This window comes from Podarcis tiliguerta (assembly GCF_965153285.1).
Source record: "Podarcis tiliguerta genome assembly, chromosome: 2".
Classification (NCBI taxonomy): domain Eukaryota; kingdom Metazoa; phylum Chordata; class Lepidosauria; order Squamata; family Lacertidae; genus Podarcis; species Podarcis tiliguerta.
The window spans coordinates 100,231,066-100,253,013 of record NC_139535.1 but is presented as its reverse complement, the minus strand read 5'-3'; the positions used below and the strand labels follow the sequence as shown (position 1 = coordinate 100,253,013).

The following is a 21,948-nucleotide window of genomic DNA, read 5'->3' as shown; positions in this document are numbered from 1 at the left end:
AACATCAGGGTCTTTTCCAGGGAGTCTTCTCTTCTCATGAGGTGGCCAAAGTATTGGAGCCTCAGCTTCGCGACCTGTCCTTCCAGTGAGCACTCAGGGCTGATTTCCTTCAGAATGGAGAGGTGTGATCTTCTTGCAGTCCATGGGACTCTCAAGAGACTCCTCCAGCACCATAATTCAAAAGTATCAATTCTTCGGCGATCAGCCTTTATGGTCCAGCTCTCACTTCCATACATCACCAACGTAGGAAAGTATGATGCGTCATATGAACCGTGGAAGGAGAAGAAGGGAAGTCCTCGGGTGCTTTAAAGTTTGTAAAATGTTTTGATTTGAAATGGAGAAAAAGAAAAAATCATACTGTACACACACACCGCAACAGTTCTCGCAGTGGCCAAGCAGTTAAAAGGCCTGCAAAAAAAGTGCAGCAGGAGCACTCTGTTCGCATGCGATTCCCAGAAACCGGTATACAGAAGCATAGTGTCTCTGAAAGTGGAGGTAGACATAGCAGCTGCGGCTAATAGTTATTGAAAGTCTTATCCTACATTAATTTGTCTAATCCTCTTTGAAAAGCCATCCAAGTTGGTGGCTCCCACTTCGCTTTGTGGGAGCAAGTTTAACATAAATTAGCTGCATGAAGAAGCACTTTCCTTTGACCCAAATCTTCCAACATTCAGCTTTACTGGATGTTAGAAGGGAGAGAAAACGTTTCTCGATCCACTTTCTCCATGCATGGCACGCCTAATTTTATAAACGTCTATTACATCACACCTTGCTTGCTTTTTTCTATACTAAAAAGTCCTAAATGCTGTGACCTTTACGTGGGCGTAGACAGGTTTTATGTTATGGGGGGGGCAGAACACCCACCTGTCAACATCGTCTGTCTAGCAGATTCAGAATGAAATGTATCCACAACAGTTGTTTTAAATTACTTTATTTTGACCCCAAGCGTTCAGAAAAATCTGTCAAAATCTTTCTACAATCTCTACCTTGAGTTAAGCATTTATATACAGTGGTACCTCGGGTTACATACGCTTCAGGTTACAGACTCCACTAACCCAGAAATAGTGCTTCAGGTTAAGAACTTTGCTTCAGGATAAGAACAGAAATTGTGCTCCGGCGGCGCAGCAGCAGCAGGAGTCCCCATTAGCTAAAGTGGTGCTTCAGGTTAAGAACAGTTTCAGGTTAAGAACGGACCTCCGGAACGAATTAAGTACTTTACCCGAGGTACCACTGTATTTATAAACACATTTTTAAACAAATACAAACACAATAACCATTAAACAGCAGTACAATGAATGATGTTTTTTATCCAGTCTCTAGGCATATACACTTAAACATTCAGCATTCAAACATATCACTTAGTGCTCCACTAAGGATAAAGAAAGTTTTTTTATATATATACTTGATTTACGGAGGTGGGGGTAGCTGCCCACTTCCATCCCCCTTCTGGCTACCCCATGAACCTTTCCTCATAGGGGAAGCTTACAATCCCCTTTCACCAAAGTGTCATCACTTTTGGACTGTTGCAGGGTTGCCATATTTCAGAAAGTGGAAGAGAAAATCCACAGTTGTTGAGCTTTTTTCTCCCTGTTGCTTTTTTTAAAGTTTTGGCCAAAGTTGTTGGGTTTTTTTGCAAAACCGCAAAACAAATTGGGCCATTTTGGTTACAGGGAACCAGGCAGAGGGCCTTCTTGGCAGTGGCACCCTCCCCATAGAATGCCCTTCCATCAGACAACAGGCAGATAAAGAATTACACAACTTTCAGGAAACATATGAAACTTCAGGGAAGTTTCTAATGTCTGACATGTTTTTTTTTGTATTTTGCTGGAAGGCGCGCAGAGTAGTTGGGGAAACTCAGCCAGATGGGCAGGGTATCAACAAAAATAAAACAATAATCAACGACTTTGCCGGCATGAGCTGCCAGACATCCGGATTTCCCCGGAAAAGAAAACATCCATCGCGACCACACTGCTTGCTGCAGCTGTATGTCCGGGGAATCCCGGATGTATGGCGATCCGTCTGCAGACTTGGATAGTGCAAAGCTAGGTTACAGACGTCGCTTGTGAAAATCATCCCAAATATCTAGTCCCGAGGACAGCGGGGTCAAGCGGGAGACGTTCCACGTGTTGACAGCTCCCTCACGTGAGGCGGCGCCGTCCCACGGCCAAGCTACGGTAGCCTGACATGCGCAGTAGAGCCTGCGGCTCCGGGGGTGGAGTTAAAGTCAGTCCGAAGCGCGATGCGAGCAGTACGCTAGGAAGGCGTGGCTTATTGTCTCAGGGGCGGAAGACGAAGTCAGGAGAGGGAGGATGGACGCGGAGTGGGCGGAGCCACGCGTGTCCGGGCGGGGCCCTTAGAATGCGGCGCTCAGCCATTCTTGCCAGGTGACCCAGTGGCCTAATGGATAAGGCATCAGCCTCCGGAGCTGGGGATTGTGGGTTCGAGTCCCATCTGGGTCGTTCCTCGTTTTTGCGGCAAGGCTTTCAAAATTCACCAAGCGCTTCCAAGCAGCTCGGCGATGGCTTTCTGAGCCGCTGTTGCTGCACGCTTTTGCAAGCAGTCGCGCCGTTCCCTGCTGGACGCGGGCGCAGAGGTCTGTGGACCCAGGCTGCGGAACGTACTACAGCAAGGGCTTGCAAGCTCTCGTTTGCACGAAAACGAGGGAGAAGTTTGATCAGGCCGGGTGGTGATCGCGCGCATCCTAAACACAACGCGATCTTGCGCCCGGAGAATGTGGGGCTTGAGGCTGCAGCTGCAGACGCCCCATTAAATAAAGTGCACAGTATTGTGAATGGGAATCTAGAAAGCTATTGTACAATCAAATATCAGTGTTTGTTTGTTTCTTCGCAACCTGCTTGCCTTGCCGACTTCTCTTGGGACCATGTATATGCAGAGCTGCTTCCTTTAACAAGACCTAGAACCAGAGCTGCCAACTTGAATAAAATATTTTTTGGGGGGGGTAAGCCCCGCCCCACATAAGTGATCACATGACACGCACACTATTTGAACGGCAGTGTCCATCAACGTTTGGGGGGGCAGCCCCCTCTAATATTTTATTGGGGGAGGGGCAAAGGGACCCCAGCCCCTAGGGTCCCTTTGCCCCTCCCCCAATAAAATATAAAATAAAATAAAAGCTCATAGCTTCCAACATTTCTCCGATGAAAATAAGGACGTCCCATTGTATAATACTATTTATATTATGGACTCTCTTTCCTTGGAGGTCTTTAAACTGAGGTTGGATGGTTATCTGTCATGGATGCTCTAGCTGAGATTCCTGCATTGCAGGGGGTTAGACTAGATGACCCTTGGGTACCTTCCAACTCTTAAGATTCTATGATATCAGCAGCCTTCAAGCTGCCATCCCATTCAGCAAGCAAACTTGCTTTATTGTCACATCTTTACATACTACTGCTGGATGATCACCTTCCATTTGCCAGTTCACCTACTCCAAAGGGAAGAAAAGGGGGGGGGGACCAGACACTGCTGAATATCACAGCTGTTGCCAGCTGTGTTCTGCTGGGCAGTAGAAAAGGGTTTTCTCCTTGGCCTGCCCTTGTATCCACTCAGCTACCAAGTGCTATTGCGACATCACAAGCACTCTGCAGCCAATGGCGACAGCTGGGGAGGCATCATCCTAAACCAGTGTTTCCCAAACTTGAGTCTCCCGCTGTTTTTGGACTACAACTCCCATCATCCCTAAACTAGCAAGACCAGTGGTCAGAGATGATGGGAATTGTAGTCCAAAAACAGGTGGACCCACATTTTGGAAACACTGCTTTAAATGAACTGGTCTAATCCATTATTCAAACCTACCATAATTGTGGGTATACCTCTAGTGATTTCAAGTTTTATATGCACACACACACAGAGAGAGAGAGAGACACACACAATTTATATATATAGAGAGAGAAAGAGTGTGCGGAAACATCATAAAACTGCATTTTTTTGGAGGGATCCTTCCAGGGGCCATAGGCCAGTGTTGGGCAGGGTCAGAGGCCCAGGGAAATGGAGCGACAACTCTTTATCTTTGTACTGTGGGCTCCATTCTGGCTGTACAAAAGGCCAGAGGTTTCCATGGCCCCGATGCCTCTCAAATCAATTTCATTATGCCCCATAAGTAAATGGTCCTCTGCCTATCTTAGGACCACCGGAATAATCAGTCACAAGATGCAGCACACACGCAAACCCCATTTGAATGGCAATGCCTATTGACTTGGGGAAGGATTTTATTGGGGGGTCTTGAAGGGATCTCAGCCCTTAGGAATTGTCTCCTATGGGTGGGGGGAATCTTTGACTCTCCAGATGGTGCTGAACAACCACTCTCCTCAGCACCAGCAAGCATGGTCAATGGCCAGGGATGATGGGAGTTGTAGTTCAGCAACGTCTACACACCTGGTCTGCTTGGGGAAGAGTCTGCTTGCTCCTTTCTGCATGGTACCACTATTTCAGTCTCCTCCTTCTTTCGACTAAACCTCAGATCAATTAGTTTGCTTTTTGTTTTCCCTCTATTTGCCAAGATAGCTCATATATCTCCATTTTCTCTCATCTTCCTCTTTATACTGTTATTGGCAGCTGGAGGTACATCCCACAGCCCCAATGTTCCTCTTGCCATTCTTCCCATCCTCCAAAATCGTGTTTCTACTCTTATCTGGCTCCATTCGTCTCTCGCGGGCTGTTAAACTGTCACTGGTCTGTTAATAAATCCTTTCATCTCCATAAATGATCTCCCATAGCACTCAGAGGAAGTGGGATAACACTTTCCTTTTTTTTTTTGTATACGCCCCGTGATTCCAGTCCAAAGTGGTAATGGTTCTTTTTCAATATCTTATTTTTCTTCCTCTCCCAGTGAATCACATTTGATCTCTTATCTTCTTTCAATATTTCTTCAGCAGCAGCCATTAATCACCCCCTGTCCGTATTTCCAATTTTCTTTCCAAGTTTGAATATTGGCTCCGATTGTCTTCCTTCTTCTCTGCCAAACATTAATTATTATGGTTAATTGTAATATTCATTCCAGTTTGGCTTCTGTTTAATCTTTTTTAGCGCTTTGGCAGTTTTCTTGATTCTTTTAGTCTCTTCTTTTCCTGTCCACCCCTCCCTGGATTATTTCAGGCCCTTGCTGCCATTATCGGACCAGGGTTAGTTGGAGGAAGATGCTCCTTGACAAGATTGCAGAGCCAGGGTGCTCCCAGGAACTGTGCCCTAAAGATGGCCAAGAGACTGATATTGATTAATTGGAAAAATAAAAGATACGATACCCGTTAATTGACTGGCATCACTCGCAACCTCTGAACTGACTGCTACTGGGCACACACTTAGATAAATATGATAATACCCAGAAGGATTGTATACAAATGCACTAGGCCATTAACCTTTACATAAGTATTAGGATAACAAAACCGTACCAATTTCTAGAAGAACGTGTGGGAATGTTGCATAGTGCATTTTTGCACATTCTATTTTTTATATGTGTGTCTTTGTTGTTCTTTCCCCCTCCCCCCCTTTACTTTTCTTTTTCTCTGTATTTCTTTTAATGGAAATCGCTTCAATAAAATATAAGTAAATAAAACAAACGATGATGATAATAATAATAAAAAAAGCTGGGTCTTGCTCCAGGGAGTGACTGATTCCCGTTTCCCCTAAGGATGCCTCTCATTAGCATGAACAGGGGGAAGGGCCAAAAGAGAGAGAAAGGAAGAGAGAGAGAGAGACACTCTGGCTCCCTTGGAGTTTGGAAAAAGATTTCCTTCACAATGACATCCCCAGGTCTTTGGCTGCTGGGCTTCGCGTTGGGCTTCCCCTTCAGCTCTGGGGCAGGTAAGGTATTGCCAGCAGCCGAGGAGGCCCCGCGGGGACAGACACGCACTCACGCGCTTCCCTTCCTCCTGCCCAACTTTCGCCTGCACCAGCTGCAGCCCTTCCCACAGACGCGGAGGGAATTCGCCTCACAGAAAAGTCGTGCAGCTTTTCTGAGCAAAGTTGTGGAGCATTATTATTATTAGCCAAAGCTGATGAGCTGCAATTATTATTATTATTATTATTATTATTATTATTATTATCCACAGTTATTGAGCTTTATTATTATTATTAGCCAAAGCTGATGAGCTGCTATTATTATTATTATTATTATTATTATTATTATTATTATTATTATTATTATTATTATTATCATCCACAGTTATTGAGCTTTATTATTATTATTAGCCAAAGCTGATGAGCTGCTATTATTATTATTATTATCCACAGTTATTGAGCTTTATTATTATTATTATTATTGGCCAAAGCTGATGAGCTATTATTATTATTATCATCCACAGTTTTTGAGCTTTATTATTATTATTATTATTATTAGCCAAAGCTGATGAGCTGCTATTATTATTATTATTATTATTATCCACAGTTATTGAGCTTTATTATTCTTAATAGTATCATTGGCCAGAGTTGTTGAGCTTTTATTATTCTTATTATTACCCACAATTATTGAGCTTTACTATTACAGTATTATTATCATCTGTGCTTTTTTCTAAAAGAAATGTTTAGGGGGGTACTCTCATTTTGACTCAAGAAAATCACCATTATGTAGTTCAGATCGGGAAAAATAAATACAGTAAATGGACAAAAGTACAAAGATTCGCAAATTGTTTAGGAGTATGTGTACCCCTGCATCCCCTCAGAAAAAAAGGACTGATTATTATTGCCCAAAGTTGTTGCGCTATTTAAATTATTATTATTATTATTATTGCTGCTCAAAGTTGTTGAGCTAATAATAATAATAATAATAATAATAATAATAATAATAATAATAATATTATTCTTGCCCAAGGTTGTTGAGCTTTATTATTGTTACTATTACTGGCCAAAATTGTTGAGCTATTATTATTATTAATATCATTGCCCAAAGTTGTTGGGCTGTTATTATTATGCCAAAGTTGTTGAGCTTTTATTATTCTTATTATTACCCGAAGTTGTTGAGCTTAATTGTTATTCTTATTATAACTATTGGCCAAAGTTGTTGAGAATGACGTTTTTGAGATATGTTCATGGAAAATCAGCAAAAACACCAACACAGGTTGTTGTACGTCTGGATTTTCACGGACATACCCCCGATTTCCAGCCAGACACCACTGCTGACTGCAGTATTCCGGCTGCGTCCGGAAGATTCCGGACTTGTGGCAACCCTCAACGCCCCCCCCCCCGAGCCTTGGGAAGGAACCTTTGCACCTGTGTACGCGCCTGAGGGAGAAAAACTGTGCACTAGCCTCTGGCCTGTTTGGGATGTTAATTCTGTATATATGTGTGTGTGTGTGTGTGTGTGTGTGTGTGTGTGTGTGTGTGTTTCTGGACTAGCAGAATAGAGACATCTATAAAAGTTGCCCCTTCCATGGCATCTAAATTATGACAATTGGTGAGGTGGTGAGGCTGTAGGGTTGCCATATTTCAAGAAGTAGAAATCCAGACACAAAGAGTTGTTGAGCTTTTTTTGGACACACACACTTCTCGATTCTGTTTGCGAAAACCCAGACAATTTGCCATTTTAAAATGAAAATCCCCCACCTGAATGGTAAATTTCATCCTTGGGACCCTGGGCATGTTCAGGAGAAAACAGACATATGACAACCCTAGCGCAACAGGGACTATGACCATTTGTTCCTCACGCTGGCGAGATAGTGCAGCGAATCCTAAGCCTCCAGAGATAGGAGAGGAAGGGGGGGAAAAGAAGAGAGAGATAAGAGAGAAAGAGAGAGAATTTGCAGAAGAGCTGCTTGACGCCTTCCCTAGCAACATAGCCTTCGACCGAGTGAGACTACTGGTCCATCTAGCCCATTGTTATCTGCACTGACTGAATAGCTCAGTTGGTTAATAATAAATCATCATAATCATAATCATTATCATCCCATTATTTGTACCCCACCCATCTGACTGGGTTGTCCCAGTCGCTCCGGGGAGCTTCCAACACACACATAGCTGTCAAGTGTCCCTTATTTGAAGGGACAGTCCCTTATTCCAGCGCCATATCCCGCTGCTGACCCCTATTGATAGATGTCCCTTAAATTATGTCCCTTAAATTTCAAAGGAAGCAGCTCCTCTCCCTCCCTCCCTGGGCTCCAACTGTGTTGCTTGGCTGTGTTGCTCACCCAATAAGAAGTCTAAGAACGACTGGGGGGTAGAGCTTGCATGCCTTGTGTGTGGCTAGTTAATGCAAGCTGAGGGGTTTTTTGAATGCTGGACGCCATTTTGTTGCACGTGCTGCTGCAAACGTTGCAGTGCAAAGCCAGGCCGGGGAGCCATCTTAAGTTGAGGCTGCATAGGCCTTGTGGTGCATGTGATTCAGATTCTATTCAGTTGAACCTCTGGTTATAAAGTTGGTTGGACAGTGTTCTCGAAGCTACCAGCATGAGTTTGACCAGACTGCAGGAGCTCAGGAAGACTGGAGTGCCTGGAACAGGTGAGGCTGCAGGCCCCTTATTTTGACTGCTGGTCCCTTATTCTCAAGGCTGCTGGCCCCTTATTTTCAAGGCTGCTGGTCCCTTATTTTCAAATCTGTAAATTGACAGCTAGGAACACACATAAAAACATAATATGGATCTGATGATGTCAAGGTTGCAGGTTCGATCCTTGTATGGGGCAGCTGCATATTTCTGCTTTGCAAGGGGGTTAGACTAGATGACCGTCAGGATCCCTTCCAACTCTATGATTCCAGTGTTTCGGGTGAAGGACATTCCCAGCCCGAAACCTGCTTCATCCCAGTTTAATTTTTTCCTCCCTTGTGCTTGGGCTAAACTTGCAGTCTTATGCATTCTTACTGGTGAATGAGCCTCACTGAACTCTATGTGAGCAATGCAGGGAGTAAACAATGCAAAGCAGACAGCTGTGCTCCAAGTCACCTATGTGTATTTTATTTAAAATTAATGTATTAAAATTATTCACACAGAGACCCCTCTTCCTCCTCCTCCTAATATACATAGCTTAGTGAATATTTTAATATTCCACAGTTTAAAAATGCTTTTGTATAAAATAAAATGTGTGGTTCTAGAATGAGGATGACGACGATACATCATACACTTTGGGCATTCTTGCACTATGTTCATCTGTTTTGTGTGGGGAGGGGGACTCTACTGGGAAATTTTCCCAAGCCTGGCAGCAGCACTCATAGATCTAGGGCTCCTTCTGATAGTGATAAGGATCCTGGAGATCCAGAAAAGTATAAAGCAGAATGCCTGTATTACATTCTTCTAGGTCAGAATTAGCTAGAGCAGATCAGGCCGAGTCAATCATTGCACAAGAGGGGAAGAGCTGTAATTGGAAATATAAAAAGATCAACATTTGCCTTTTTATCCTGCCTTTCCTCAAAGGACCTCCAAGCAGCATGCTTTATTGGCTACCTCCCAAAACAACAACACACATATAAAAAACGTTCTGAAAATGCTTTTTCAAAAAAGCGTTTTTAAAAACACATTGAATTTTCCATAAGGCTCGCCATCGCCATCTAGTGTCACATTGTATATTGCACTTCAAACGTACTTCAAACGTTTTATTTGCAGCTTTATAGCTGAGTCCCTTGTGAGGTTAGGTTAAGTTGAGAGAGAAAGTGACCGGCCCAAGTTCACCCACCGGTCTTTGGAGCTGAGCAGGGATTTGAATTCAGGGCTCCACTTGCCAACACATTTAAAGCAGTATCATGGCCCTTTAAGCAGCCATGGCTGCTCCCAAAGTATCTTGGCAACGGTGGTTTGCTAAAAGTGCTGAGAATTGTTCAGAGGCCCCTATTCTCACAGAGCTACTGTTCTCATAGTTCTCAGGGAACAGGGATTGATTGTTAAACTACCCTGAGAATGGTAGCTATGTGAGGGGGAACAGGGGTCTCCTAGCAATTCTCAGCACCCAGCACAAACTACAGTTCCCAGGATTCTTTGGGAGAAACCACAACTGTTTAGTGATAAAACTGAAGAGTCCTAGGCCCCATCTGCACTAAGGAAAGGTATATGATTCATTAGAACACCCTGGGATGAGACTGCGGTGAAATCTAAACACATTAAAAAAAAAAAGCCATGAAAATGCTTTAAAAAAAAGTTTTGAAAAATACATTGCAATTTTGCATTGCTCACCTTCGCCATCTAGTGTCACATTTGCATATTGCGCTTTGCAGCCCATTTAAAACGCTTTATTTGCAGCTGTGTAGCTGAGTTCTGTGCAACCCTGAACTTTCCTTTTCGCACGGCATGCAGTTGGCCCTTGTGCATATGAACACTTAGCTCTACGGTAAATGGGGCACCCGAGAATATACGGACAGGAAAAAGCGCCATCTGATAAAAGCGCAACCCATTACATGACAACCTACCCCTCGGAATCACATGCGATGGACTAAAAAACAGAAGTGGTGGGTCTGTTCAATCAAAGGAGTGCAGGGTGGGGAGAAATGGGCATGGTTAGATGGAAAAGCCACCATTTGGCCTGCAAGGGATTTTCCTCTCCCTTCATGGCAATGTTCTGCCTTCGCAGGCGGAATCAGGGCAATCTTTACTCTCACCAGCTGTGGTCATGGGAAAGAGCATATCAATGACAATGTCAACTGGCAAGAGACTTCAGAACTGGAGTTAAATCAGCAGACAGAATCAACAGTGGGAGTTGTGAATATTTGTTTGAGTATCTTATATATATAAATTCTCTATATTGACCATCTAAATGTGGGAAAGAAGGGTTGGAATAATGCAATCACCCACCCACAAACCTACAAACCATCCTGCCGGCGGGGTGGGGGGTGGGAAAGCTCATTCTCCATGGAACCGGCATAAAACCAGGTCTGGGAAGTTGCCCGTTTTGTATCGCCAGCTTGTGGCAGTAACAAAATACAACTGAGAGCTCACCATCATTGGTTTTTTTTAGCTTCCATTAGTAAAAAGGTCAGACCTCCCTAATAAACTTTCCTCTTATTCAGCTGCTAAGAAATAGGCTGCCTGCTATTATAATTGTGCATATTTTGTAACAAAATCACAGTTGCTTATCTACGTTGAGTTAAATTACTTGTATGAAGTATTTTGAATTCAAAGTTGTTAATATGGCCAAGCAGAGAGTTAACTTGACTGTGGATAAACCAGTTTCAAAGCTTAAACTGCGCTGCTATTTGCAAGCTGAAAGGGGAATACATAAAAGTTGGTTTTGGAGACTGAGCATCCCAGAACTGAAGGTGCGGTGTTAAGCGTTCCTTCTCGGAAATCGATCCAAGCAATGAATGGGGCATCTGAATAAACACAGTTAGGATCAGATTGTAATTTGTAACAAACAGCAGATGGGACATTATAGTTCGGTTTTTAGGGTTCTCAGACAACTGCCTTTGCATCTTGGGGATCTAAATCTTAGGCAGAAGAATTATTCATCAATATGCAGAGCTGGTGACAGGGCTTAAGCAGAGCAGACAACATTGTCAACAGAGCTTCCTGTGGATGGGAAAATCAAATAGCCATGTTTGTCAGGGACTTTTAAACAATCGGACCAGGATGCAGTGTGAACCCTGCTCCCCGGATGCTCCCTGGACATTCAGCATTCTTTTTTTAGAGAGGAGTTTGTTTATAAATCGTGCTTTTAATTTGTAACGAAAACAGGGGGGGAAATAATTCTAGGTTTCCATGCTTCCGCTTGTCCACAGCTGGGTTTTCTTTTTTTAAAACACACAACGCAATACATTGTTCTGCAGCGCTGAGGCCTGAACTGGAAAGATGCTCAGCTAGCCTAACAGTTTCACCACAGTAGCAATTTAAAGTTATATGGAGGCTCTAAACAGGCTCCCCCCAGTCTTGTTTCCTCCAGTTGTCCAACTCCAGGGCCCTTGAGCATTGGTACTGCTGCCTGGGGATGATGGGAGTTGCAGATCTGGATACCCCAGATTAGAGAAGATTGCTCTAGGGCAGTAGAAAATAGACAAATGCCGTTGAGTTTCTTCACTGGCATTCATGGATATGGTAGTGTTTTAGGAACTAGAAGCTGGCACAAAATCAAATGTGGCTGCTGAGACCCAAGGACAGCTGCCCTGATGTAGCAGCTACCACTCAGTCCTGTTCTTCCAATGAAGTCCCTGACCAAAATGCACCACACAAGGAGACAGAGGAGGAGGAAAAGGCAGGCTAAGAAGTGGCTGGTCTGCTTATGATTTGCTTGTATGATTTGCATTTATTATGATTATTATTATTTATTGAAATTATATACTGCCCTATACCCGGAGGTTTACCAGATCCTTCAGAGGTAGCAGGACCATTTCAGCGGTGTACAGTGGTACCTCGGGTTAAGAACTTAATTCGTTCAGGAGGTCCGTTCTTAACCTGAAACTATTCTTAACCTGAAGCACCACTTTAGCGCCCCTGCTGTGTGATTTCTCTTCTCATCCTGAAGCAAAGTTCTTAACCCGAGGTACTATTTCTGGGTTAGCGGAGTCTGTAACCTGAAGCGTCTGTAACCCGAGGTACCACTGTACAAATGTACTGCCTGTAAAATGCTTAAAGGCAAATGCAAAGGAGCAGGGTAATCCCACGAACATCCATGAATCCCCCTTAACATCTCATTAGTCACCAACTTTGACTTCCACTAGGAAACTTAAATAAACACAGTCGTGCTCTCCTCCATAGTACGTTAAGGCCTTGCCATAGAAGGGAAGAGTGATTGCTGCACCCATGGAACTTGGATCGCTGCTCGAGTTGCATTTTAACCCCTCCCTCCCTCTCTCTCTCAAATGCAGGGCCCCTGCCATATGCTGGAAAGTCTATCCAGCCGTTCAGCAAAGACATGTATGGGTCCATCGGCTCCACACCAAGCCAGAGTAAGTCTCCACTAAGAGGCGGCAGCACTGAGGACCAGACACTGCCTCCAGAAGACCTGGGGAAAGGGAAAGCCGAACAGACGCACCCGCTGTCCCGGGACAAGAAGAAAAAGGTCAAATATTCAGTAGAGAACCACACAGGTTTAAGGAAGGAGCCCATTCAGGATGCCAAGGGCTTCCCTTCCGAGAGCCGCCAGGAGAGCATTCTCCCCGCCATTAACTTCAGTCAAACAAACCGAATGCACACGGATAGGCTGCAACTGAAAGCAGCCAACAGCATCTCTGCCTACTTCCGGCCCCCTGCCTATTCCCATCGCCAGGGTAGATTGTTGGCAGAAGCTCACCCTTTCAAGAACGCAGGGTCAAGCCCCGGGCAACGTTCTGGAAGTTTGGATCGCCTCCATCGGCCTGGCAAGATCAATCCCTATGAGAAGCCCAGCCGTTTGCTGGGAAATGCCACCGATCCCTCCTGGCTCACAAACCGACAGGCGTCAAGCTTGCCGTATCACCACAGTGTCTCAAAGAACGGTAAGGAAGCAGGGCTTTGCTGCTCACCTTAAGTCCATTTACAGCTTTAGGCGGCAATCCTAAACCCGCTCACACTAGCTTGGGAGTGCCACTGATTTTACTGGCGCCTACTTCCAAATAAGCACACGTACGATCAGGTTTTTTAAGCTCAGAAGATTGTGAGCCTTAATCGGACCTCTCACGTAAAACAGCTCATTCATTTTCAGTGTATTCTATTGGATAATAGCGGCTTCGTTTCCCCTAGCATTTAAATACCATGTGCAATATATCCCACCGCAAGTAGTACGTACCATGGTAGCATCCGCCACTCCCAGTAGTAAATGCTGTAGTAAAAGGTGGTCAAATTAATGCTTTAAAATAGCCAGAGTAGTAAGTATACAAGCCACTCACTTCCTGCTTTTCATTTCAAAATAGCTGCGTGAACCCAGTACAGATCCGATCATTCCCCACATACTTATGCATTTGTCAGCTTAAGGCCCATTTATTTTTGCAGGCCTTCGGAGCATAGCAGGAGCTGTCTATTTGTCTAGGACTCAGCTATCCAACTGCAAATAAAACGTTTTAAGTGTGCCTTAAGTGCAATATACAATGTGACACTAGATGGCAATTTCTGTGCACTCTGGTTTCTGTCATGGTGTCCCATTGCGCTATAAGTAGTTTAGTCATGCTGGCCACATGACCTGGAAAGCTGTCTGGACAAACGCCGGCTCCCTTGGCCTGAAGAGCGAGATGGGTGCCACAACCCCATAGTCACCTTTGAGTGGACTTAACCATCCAGGCGTCCTTTACCTTTTACCTTTATATGATTGCACAGGTAAACCGTCAGAAAAACAAAACACAGAATCTACATATGCAGCTGTGCTTGTTTGCCACTAGCTTTCTGCCAGACAATGCAAGGCTTGAACACAGCCAACTAAGCTAATAGCTTCGAAAGGTCTGAGAAAGAATGAAATTGGCAAGGCTGACAATGGAGCAAATGAATGAAAAAACAACAACTAGTTGTTAAATACATGATGACACGGGATTTGTTTCTTGACAAAGGTGTCTTGGCAAGCAACAAGCTTTAAAGTTATTGCAACAGACAATTGGAAATTCATCTTGTTTTCTGAAACATATATTACCAGGAGAAACGAACTCTGGCTTGGATCCTGATGTTTTTTCTGTTAATGGAACAGAGCTCGTGGTACATAATACATTTCTACTCTTCACAGCCCCCTGCATTGTTTGTATATCTGGTCCCAGGGACCGGGCAACTATTTTGATTGGAGCAAGGTGTTCCACAAAGTTCTGTAGGCGGTGGAAATCGCTTCCCTCCTGTGCGAATGGAGGAACAACTTACATTTATGAGAAATTCAGTAGAAAATTAAGAAGTTAAAAACAAACTTCATTGGGGAAGGGAGGGAAACCAACCAGAATCATGCGGCAATTGTTTAGTTCATATGCAAATTAAATGTATGGATCTGGCAATTAATATGGGCTCAAGGTTTAGGAACAAAGTCTATGCTTGGTTTCAGCCTTTTGATAGTGTTTTGTTAGGCATTTGAAAGTATTATAAGGGGACAGTATTATAAGCACTGAATAAGCCACGGCCCCTGCTCTGGAAAAGCTGAACAAATTACTGCAGTGATTTCTTAATATGTTTTTTAAGCCAGAGAAGCAGCTGAAAATCTTAGTACAGGTACTACTTCTGGGTTAGCAGAGTCTGTAACCTGAAATGTTTGTAACCTAAAGCGCTTGTAACCCAAGGTATCACTTTAACCCACTGTATCACTTTAACCCACTGTATCACTTTAAAAATGCTCACATACCCCTTAATTTTCTGTGTGTAGTTCGTGTATAGTCTATGAAATGACTCAACTGTAGCTATTTAAACACATTCAAAGTTCTGAAGGGATTGTGGAATCATAGTATTGTCAGCTGGGAGGGACCCCAGGGATCATCTAGTCCAACTGATTCTCTTCCTCAGCTTACCCACCTCTCCCTCCGTCCCTACAGAATTTCTTACACCCACAGGGGATCCTATCTTCTGCTTCACTGGGGAGAGCCACTGCAGCCTCTCCAAATTCTCCAGCTCTCCCTCTCCCTGTAAACGAGCCTTCTTTGGCTTCATGGGGAAAGGGGAAGGACGAAGCTCGCGGCTGCCATTCACTTTTTCATCTTTCTCTCCGGCTAAAGACCAGACATGCTGGGAGCCTCAATGATGTTCCTCTCCAGGCTTCAGCCTGGGCAGAAACCCTGCCTAGAAACCTTTAAAGTTCGCTTTTCAACTCAAGTTTCTCTGCTGTGTGAGATCTGTTGCATTTGGGTCTCCTGAATGCATCTGCACACATGAGAGTTTTTGTTTGCTCCAATATTTTTTTTTGAGAGAGAAAAAATCCAATTAATGCATCAGGTCAGCATTCTGATATCACAACAGGAGGTACTGGAAGTTTGGTGGCTGCTAGATAGGAAAACGAATGACTTTAGAGCCATTAACAAACTGGTCTGCTCCACTGCTTAGTTGCTTGGGTAAGACGGGCTTCCATTCCTTCCTGCTACGGAGCTGCTCAGTGTTAACTTTCTGTACATCCATGGGACTCTTGTTCTTGCTCTAGATGCTGACAATACAGAGGTGTGCCTGACAGACTGCAGGAGGGAACATGAAGAGGTGGAGGCATTCTGCAGCAGCGAATTCGGTAAGATCACCCAGCTCCAACTAAATCGGTCATACTTCTGTTACATACAAGTCTTACTTCAGGCTTGGGGCAATTTCAGCAACTGTTTTCTAGCACTCCGAAGAGAGTTTTCTTTCCACTCAAGAGAGTTGTTCCTCTTTCGAGTCAGGGCTAGTACAAGCCTCCAACTTACTTGGCCATGGCGAAGTTAACATTCTAGTTTTATCATTGCCATTGATAACATTATTGTCAACCCCCAAAGGGCAGAGTAGAAATATGGAAACACGTGGAAATACATTTCAGAGTACTCAGTAGTAGTTTTCATCTCTGTGCATACTCTTACAAAGTGCTCCTTGACATGCTTTTACTTTTGACCACCTAAGATACCACGGGAACCCCTGGGTTTCCGTGGAATGCCCCCAGGGGGTCGGGGGCCCCATCTCTTTGCCTTCCCCCAACTAATTTTTTTTGTCATTTTTGCATGGAAATATCACAAATATTATGGTCTGGTTTTTAGCATACCTAAAATCCTTTGCTTGTTAGGGGCTACCCCACAATTTTGCAACGTTAGTGCTGTTTGGATCTTTATCCAGCGTGGGTACTGTAAAATGGCTTCATTTCTTCAGCAGATGGGAAGGTCACATCGAGACAGAAATCTGTTGTAGTTGTGGTTTGCAGAGGCTGCAATTTATCAGGCTGTATTTTTGAATACCCACATATTCAAAAAACTTTTCCCCCCAGGTCGGCCTCATATTTTACTATGAATAATGTATTCAGTTGTTGAATTAAACTCACCAATTGTAAATTTTTACTATTTTTATTAGTTCTAACTTTGACATTTTAATTAGTTTTTATGCTGTTTTTTATTGTGGTGAGCACTGTGCAGCGAACTTATATTGAAAAATAGTTTATAGAGTGTTACAAGCAGCTTCAAACAGTTGAAAAATTAGTACCGGCTAGCTATCAATTACGTGCTCCTCTCTTTTTTTAAAAGTGGTGAATGGGATTGTTCATGATGTCATCATGGTTCATAAAGGAACGAGTTTGGTGACACTGTTGGTGAGCAGCAGTGGGCTATACAAGATAAATCGCCTGTACTTCACCCCTGATGGCTTCTTCTTACGAGTTCATATGATGGTTGTGAATACCTTGAACTGCAGTAAACCCTGTCCGGACTTTAAACTTGGTAATGTACCACAGCCTTTTCTCTTCTAACTCAGCCCAAGTTAGCAGGGCCAGGCAAGGAGAGAGAAAAGAATAAAATGCAGAAACAATGTGTTAATTTTTGCTAAAGAAACTTCCCTAGTTCTTTTACAACAGTGTTTTCTGAACTTGGATCTCCAGCTGTTTTCAGACTACAATTCTCATCATCCCTGACCACTGGTCCTGTTAGCTAGGGATGATGGGAGTTGTAGTCCCAAAACAGCTGGAGACCCAAGTTTGGGAAACCCTGCCAGAAAGACGGGAAGCTGCCTTATACTAACTCTCCAGGGTTTCAGACATATTTCTCTCCTTGATCTACCTGGAAATAGATACCTGCAACCTTCTGCATGCAATGCAGATGTTCTTGCACTGAGCTACTTAACATTCCTGCCACAACATTCAAAAGCCACTCAAGTTGTGTATACAGTATTTTAGATTTTAATTACACCAATAGGTTGTTGTTGTTTTTTAAAAGTGTGAGGTTTCTATTTTCCCAAAGCTTCTTGAGTTAATCAAACCGAGCTTGTTGCATATGGGATTAGGTAATGAACGACAAATGGCCCTTGCAGTTATGGTCCCCTGACCTCAGCTAATGCCATTTTGGCAAGTTAGACACAAGTGCTATTAATATGGGGTCCCTCAACTCGGGTTTTAAACAGGAAGATGGAATACTGCTGAAGACTTGGTTGGCGATGCCAACCTCTCAGGCATTAATTAGCCTTATAATCAAGTTAACTGTAAAATGCAGAACCTCAAAATGTGCCCTGCACCACGTTCACTGCCGAACATCCAGAAGGCACCCATGATGCTTGCTGTTTTGCAGGAAGCAGATACATAACGATGGGTCAGATCTACCACAGGAGAAGACAGCTGCCGGCAGTTCTGCAAGAGCATGTCAGAGGGCACCTGAGGCCAGGAGACGGGCTGCTTTGGAGGGGCAACAGCTACATGAAAAGGTTCAACAGAAGGCGGCATCAGAAAGTTCAACAGGCAGCTCACACCAAATGTGGGTGAGGATGTACAGCTCCTCTGGGACTGAAGCAGGTTTGCAGCTGTTAATTAGAAGCAGCCATGGCTTTTCCAGCTTCTCTGGAAAAAAGAGTGGTGGGGTTTTTTTTGTTTCTTTTGCTGTGGCACCCTAGTGACTAACCAGGTTATTGAGACATGAGCTTTCATTGGCTTCAGTAATCTACCAGCCAACACAAAATCCACAACAAACCTGTTTGCATCTCAAGATTGAGCTGCGGTTCTGGAATTCACTACTGTTCATGGTCAACGCATGCTTTGAGTTTCTTACTCCCTTTCCTGTTTATAATGTACTTTCACAACGGTATTTCTACCTGTCTCTAACCATAGTCCCTTCAGTGGATTACATATTTCATCAAAACTAATTATTTTCATCTCCTGGGCAAGTTTCTACAGGTGCAAATCAACATGACAAGAACAGTTCTTAGCTGAAAATGATGAAACGTGATAATATAGGCACACTTGCTTCTTACCAGGCATCTTCCAGGTTGTGGTCCTGAATAATTTCATTCTCAATTCTTAAAATTAAATCAAGTTTAGGCATCTAGCTATTCCAATTAGCTCGCCTGCTATGTACTTTGCTTGATCAAAACTATGATTTGTTATTATCCAAACTCTGCAATAAACAGCATAGGAAATGCAAGCAGTCTACAAAAACCTCTCAAACGGAAAATCAAATGATGGCTGAAGTTGCCAGCAATATGCATGCTTCCATGAGAAACCAACAGTTTGGGGCATTAATATTGGGGAGTTTGCGTTCTTAAAATATGATACATTCTTTGGCACGTTCAGAAATGCATGTGATTAAAAATAAACAACGTATAGAATTTTAGCTACAAGTAAACCTGCTTATGGAATTGGGCTTTCCCAATTCCACATCCCCACTATAGTACTTTGGAGAGTGGGTTTTTAGCACAAGCCATGCCATTATTTACCTTCCTTTCTGCTTGTTAACAGAAGTAATTTATGGCGGGAGTTTCTGCTGACCTGAGAGTACACAAAGCTTATGCAGTCATATTCATCCTCAAGTTCAAATTTAATAGCCATGAACTAAGCAGAACATTGGGTGAATGTTGTAGCTCTCAGGCCAGAAGGTAAGTGTCTTCTGTTAATAGATATTTTCCCCCAGGCAATTGTACAAAGAAATTAGGCACATATAAATCATAAGCAAAAATGCAAAGAGTTACCTGCTTTGGGGGTAGTTTCACAACTAATCTCACAAAGGCAACTGCCTTATGTAGAAAACAATGCATTCAAACATTTCAAGGAAACATTGAGTGTTGATAACTGAATGTTTGGAGAAAACTAGGCCTATGTTCTCTACAACAGCAATGTCTCCAAGATGTAGTTACTATTAAGAGAAAGCAATATTGCTATCAGAATGGTCCAATTTAGTAACAGGGCATATGTATGCAATGGGGAAAAATGCAGCTCTTCGGCTCAAGTTTCAGAAGAAAAAAAAAGTCTTTGCTTGATGAGAGATGGAAAGGGAATGGAAGGCTTCATAAGCACTCTCTGCCATTGTAGGGTTTCAGTGTTTTTTTTAAAAAAGCTCTGACTGGAATTACCTAGGAGAGCTGCAACCTTATACCAGCAAAACAATTCAGAAATGTCTCCTCGTTAGATCTGTCATGATTTCATAACAGGTTAGTGCATTTTATTAATGGAAGGAAAGGAGTTGGTTCAGATTGTGTGGGGAAATGGCACACTTACAATCAAGATGTCAGAATTGAATTTTTTCCAAGATATCTTGAATGAAGGCATTTTATTTTGTCAAAAGGAGACTTCCTGGCAGCAGCCCAGACCAGTGGGAGGACAGGGGGCAGCCTGCATACAGCTATTCCCTACATTTATTCCATTAGACTATTTTCTATAATTAACTCAAATCTAAATGCCTACGATGCCAGATTCTTCCATTACCAGCGGAAAGGATGAGCTGTTATAGGACCAGTGTAGTTTTAAAACTTGCTTCCTAGAAAAGACGAATACCTATTTTGATTATATCAGTATGAGGTAGCTATTAACGTACCTGTATTAAACTAATTATAAAAATGATGTTCAGAGATCCTCTTAATTACTTTGCAGAGCTTGCTGCTTTGGAGAGCTTAGTTCTACTTCCATGGCATTTTATTCTTGTGTGTGTGAGATAGGTCTTTCCTAAAGCCTCATGACTTCATGACCAAGCTGAGATTTGAACTGGGGATTTCCTGTAATGCAAGCACTTGGTACAATCCTATACACTAAAACACTTAGTAAATCCTCTAGGACAGACTTCTGAGTAAACGTGTTTAAGATGTGTCTATCTTTTCCTAACATTCAAACACTCAGATAAGGATTAGTGCTACATATACTGAAGTTTGATGAAAGCAGACTTGGGAGGTGAAGAGAGTAACATTAAAATGCATCAATCCCTTGCTTTATCTGAAATGTTTGGCTTTTGTGTGTGTTTATTTTCTTCAGAAATGCAACTCAACAGATTCCTTGTTTACAATGTAAACTTGTAAAAGGATCTGAAACTCCAAACATACTTCTTCCCAGCAGTTTTGAAAATGCTGTTTTGCATGATGTGGTAAGAACAGGTAAACTCCCCTCATTTCTGCCTCTCGATTCCTGTTATGAGTTGGAAAACGAAAGGAGTGACATCTCTGTCCATATCTGCCTATGTAAATTTCTTTGGAGAGTACTATCCCCCCTTTAACAGTATTAGCTAATTTCCTACGTAGTCAGACTAATATGTCTAACGGTACACGACATAAAAAACTATGGTGAAATATAGTTGCTTCTCTTCCTTGCTTTTAGCGTATTGCCATGAGATAAATACTTGAAAACACTGGCTGCATTTCAGCTTAGGTTTGTTCCCTTTCTGTGAAAAAAGACAACTCTGGTTGTACTTACACTTACCTTTTACCTCCCAGCGATATCTAGATTGGATTCTTGTCCCCACAGTAACTAGTTCACTTTGGGTGTGTTTACACAGTATGTTCTTCCAAGATGTAACCACTTCTACCTGCTGCGGGACTGTGCACTGAGAAAAGGAGCTAGCATACTATCCAACGTTCACGACGTTGGATATAACAGTAGTTATAACAGTAGTTATATTTATTATGAGTAAAACCCCACCAAATGTCATTAATAAAACTCTGGAAAATGTTCCTGCGGATTTACATGCCAATTACTAAGAAGAGAATTACTTCAAAGTAAAATAAAATTTAGAAGTGCTGTTGATGTGAAATCAAAAGTAAGTCGTGCTCCACTAAATGTAACAGAACAATGGCTGCCTTTGGATGTAATGCTAAACCGTGATTTAGCACTAAAAGGACAAGCCTAGCCTCCTCCTGGGCTCTCCTGCCATGCAGCTAAGGTTTTAAATTAACCAAGGCTTCATGTGTTGTCCAAACCAAGGATCATGGTTTAACACTAATTATGCTTACCTTCAAAACTAAGAACTGCAAACTGTGGGTTACGAAGTGGGCCTGTTTAACCATGAAGGTAAAGGGACCCTTGACCATTAGGTCCAGCCATGGCCGACTCTGGGGTTGTGACGCTCATCTCACTTTACTGGCCAAGGGAGCCGGTGTACAGCTTCTGGGTCACGTGGCCAGCATGACTAAGCCACTTCTGGCCGTTTACCTTCCTGCCGGAGCGGTACCTATTTATCTACTTGCACTTTGACATGCTTTCGAACTGCTAGGTTGGCAGGAGCAGGGCCTGCCATAGTTTGTGTTAAAT

General features: G+C 43.1%; 1 protein-coding gene and 1 long non-coding RNA gene across 3 annotated transcripts; one reads left to right on the top strand and one right to left on the bottom strand.

Annotated features, from left to right (window-relative positions):
* Positions 1 to 4,208: 4,208 nt before the first annotated feature.
* On the bottom strand, positions 4,209 to 15,775 carry LOC310671825. The gene is made up of 2 exons (XR_014508232.1): positions 15,145 to 15,775; positions 4,209 to 5,202 (listed from the first exon to the last, which is right to left on the bottom strand). It is a non-coding gene; the product is annotated as an uncharacterized lncRNA (long non-coding RNA).
* Positions 5,667 to 21,370, top strand: LOC310671546 (UPF0450 protein C17orf58 homolog). Of its 2 annotated transcripts, none has more exons than XM_083427796.1 (6): positions 5,667 to 5,817; positions 12,728 to 13,336; positions 15,931 to 16,011; positions 16,985 to 17,176; positions 18,017 to 18,203; positions 20,305 to 21,370. In XM_083427796.1, the coding sequence occupies exons 1-6, from the start codon at positions 5,754 to 5,756 to the stop codon at positions 20,378 to 20,380; spliced, it is 1,209 nt and encodes a 402-aa protein (XP_083283922.1). In that variant the 5' UTR covers positions 5,667 to 5,753; the 3' UTR covers positions 20,381 to 21,370. The 2 variants fall into 2 exon arrangements, with proteins under 2 accessions (XP_083283922.1, XP_083283923.1); XM_083427797.1 differs by having other exon boundaries at positions 5,668 to 5,817; positions 19,177 to 21,049.
* The last annotated feature ends 578 nt before the right edge of the window (positions 21,371 to 21,948 follow it).

What these genes read in the sequence shown, in the direction of transcription:
- LOC310671546 (XM_083427796.1), top strand. Translation starts at nt 5,754, where the DNA reads ATGACATCCCCAGGTCTTTGGCTGCTGGGCTTCGCGTTGGGCTTCCCC. An exon ending in ATTCTGCAGCAGCGAATTCG is followed by an intron (nt 16,012 to 16,984) that starts GTAAGATCACCC and finishes TTTTTTTAAAAG; the next exon opens with TGGTGAATGGGATTGTTCAT. An exon ending in GCAGCTCACACCAAATGTGG is followed by an intron (nt 18,204 to 20,304) that starts GTGAGGATGTAC and finishes ATTACTTTGCAG; the next exon opens with AGCTTGCTGCTTTGGAGAGC.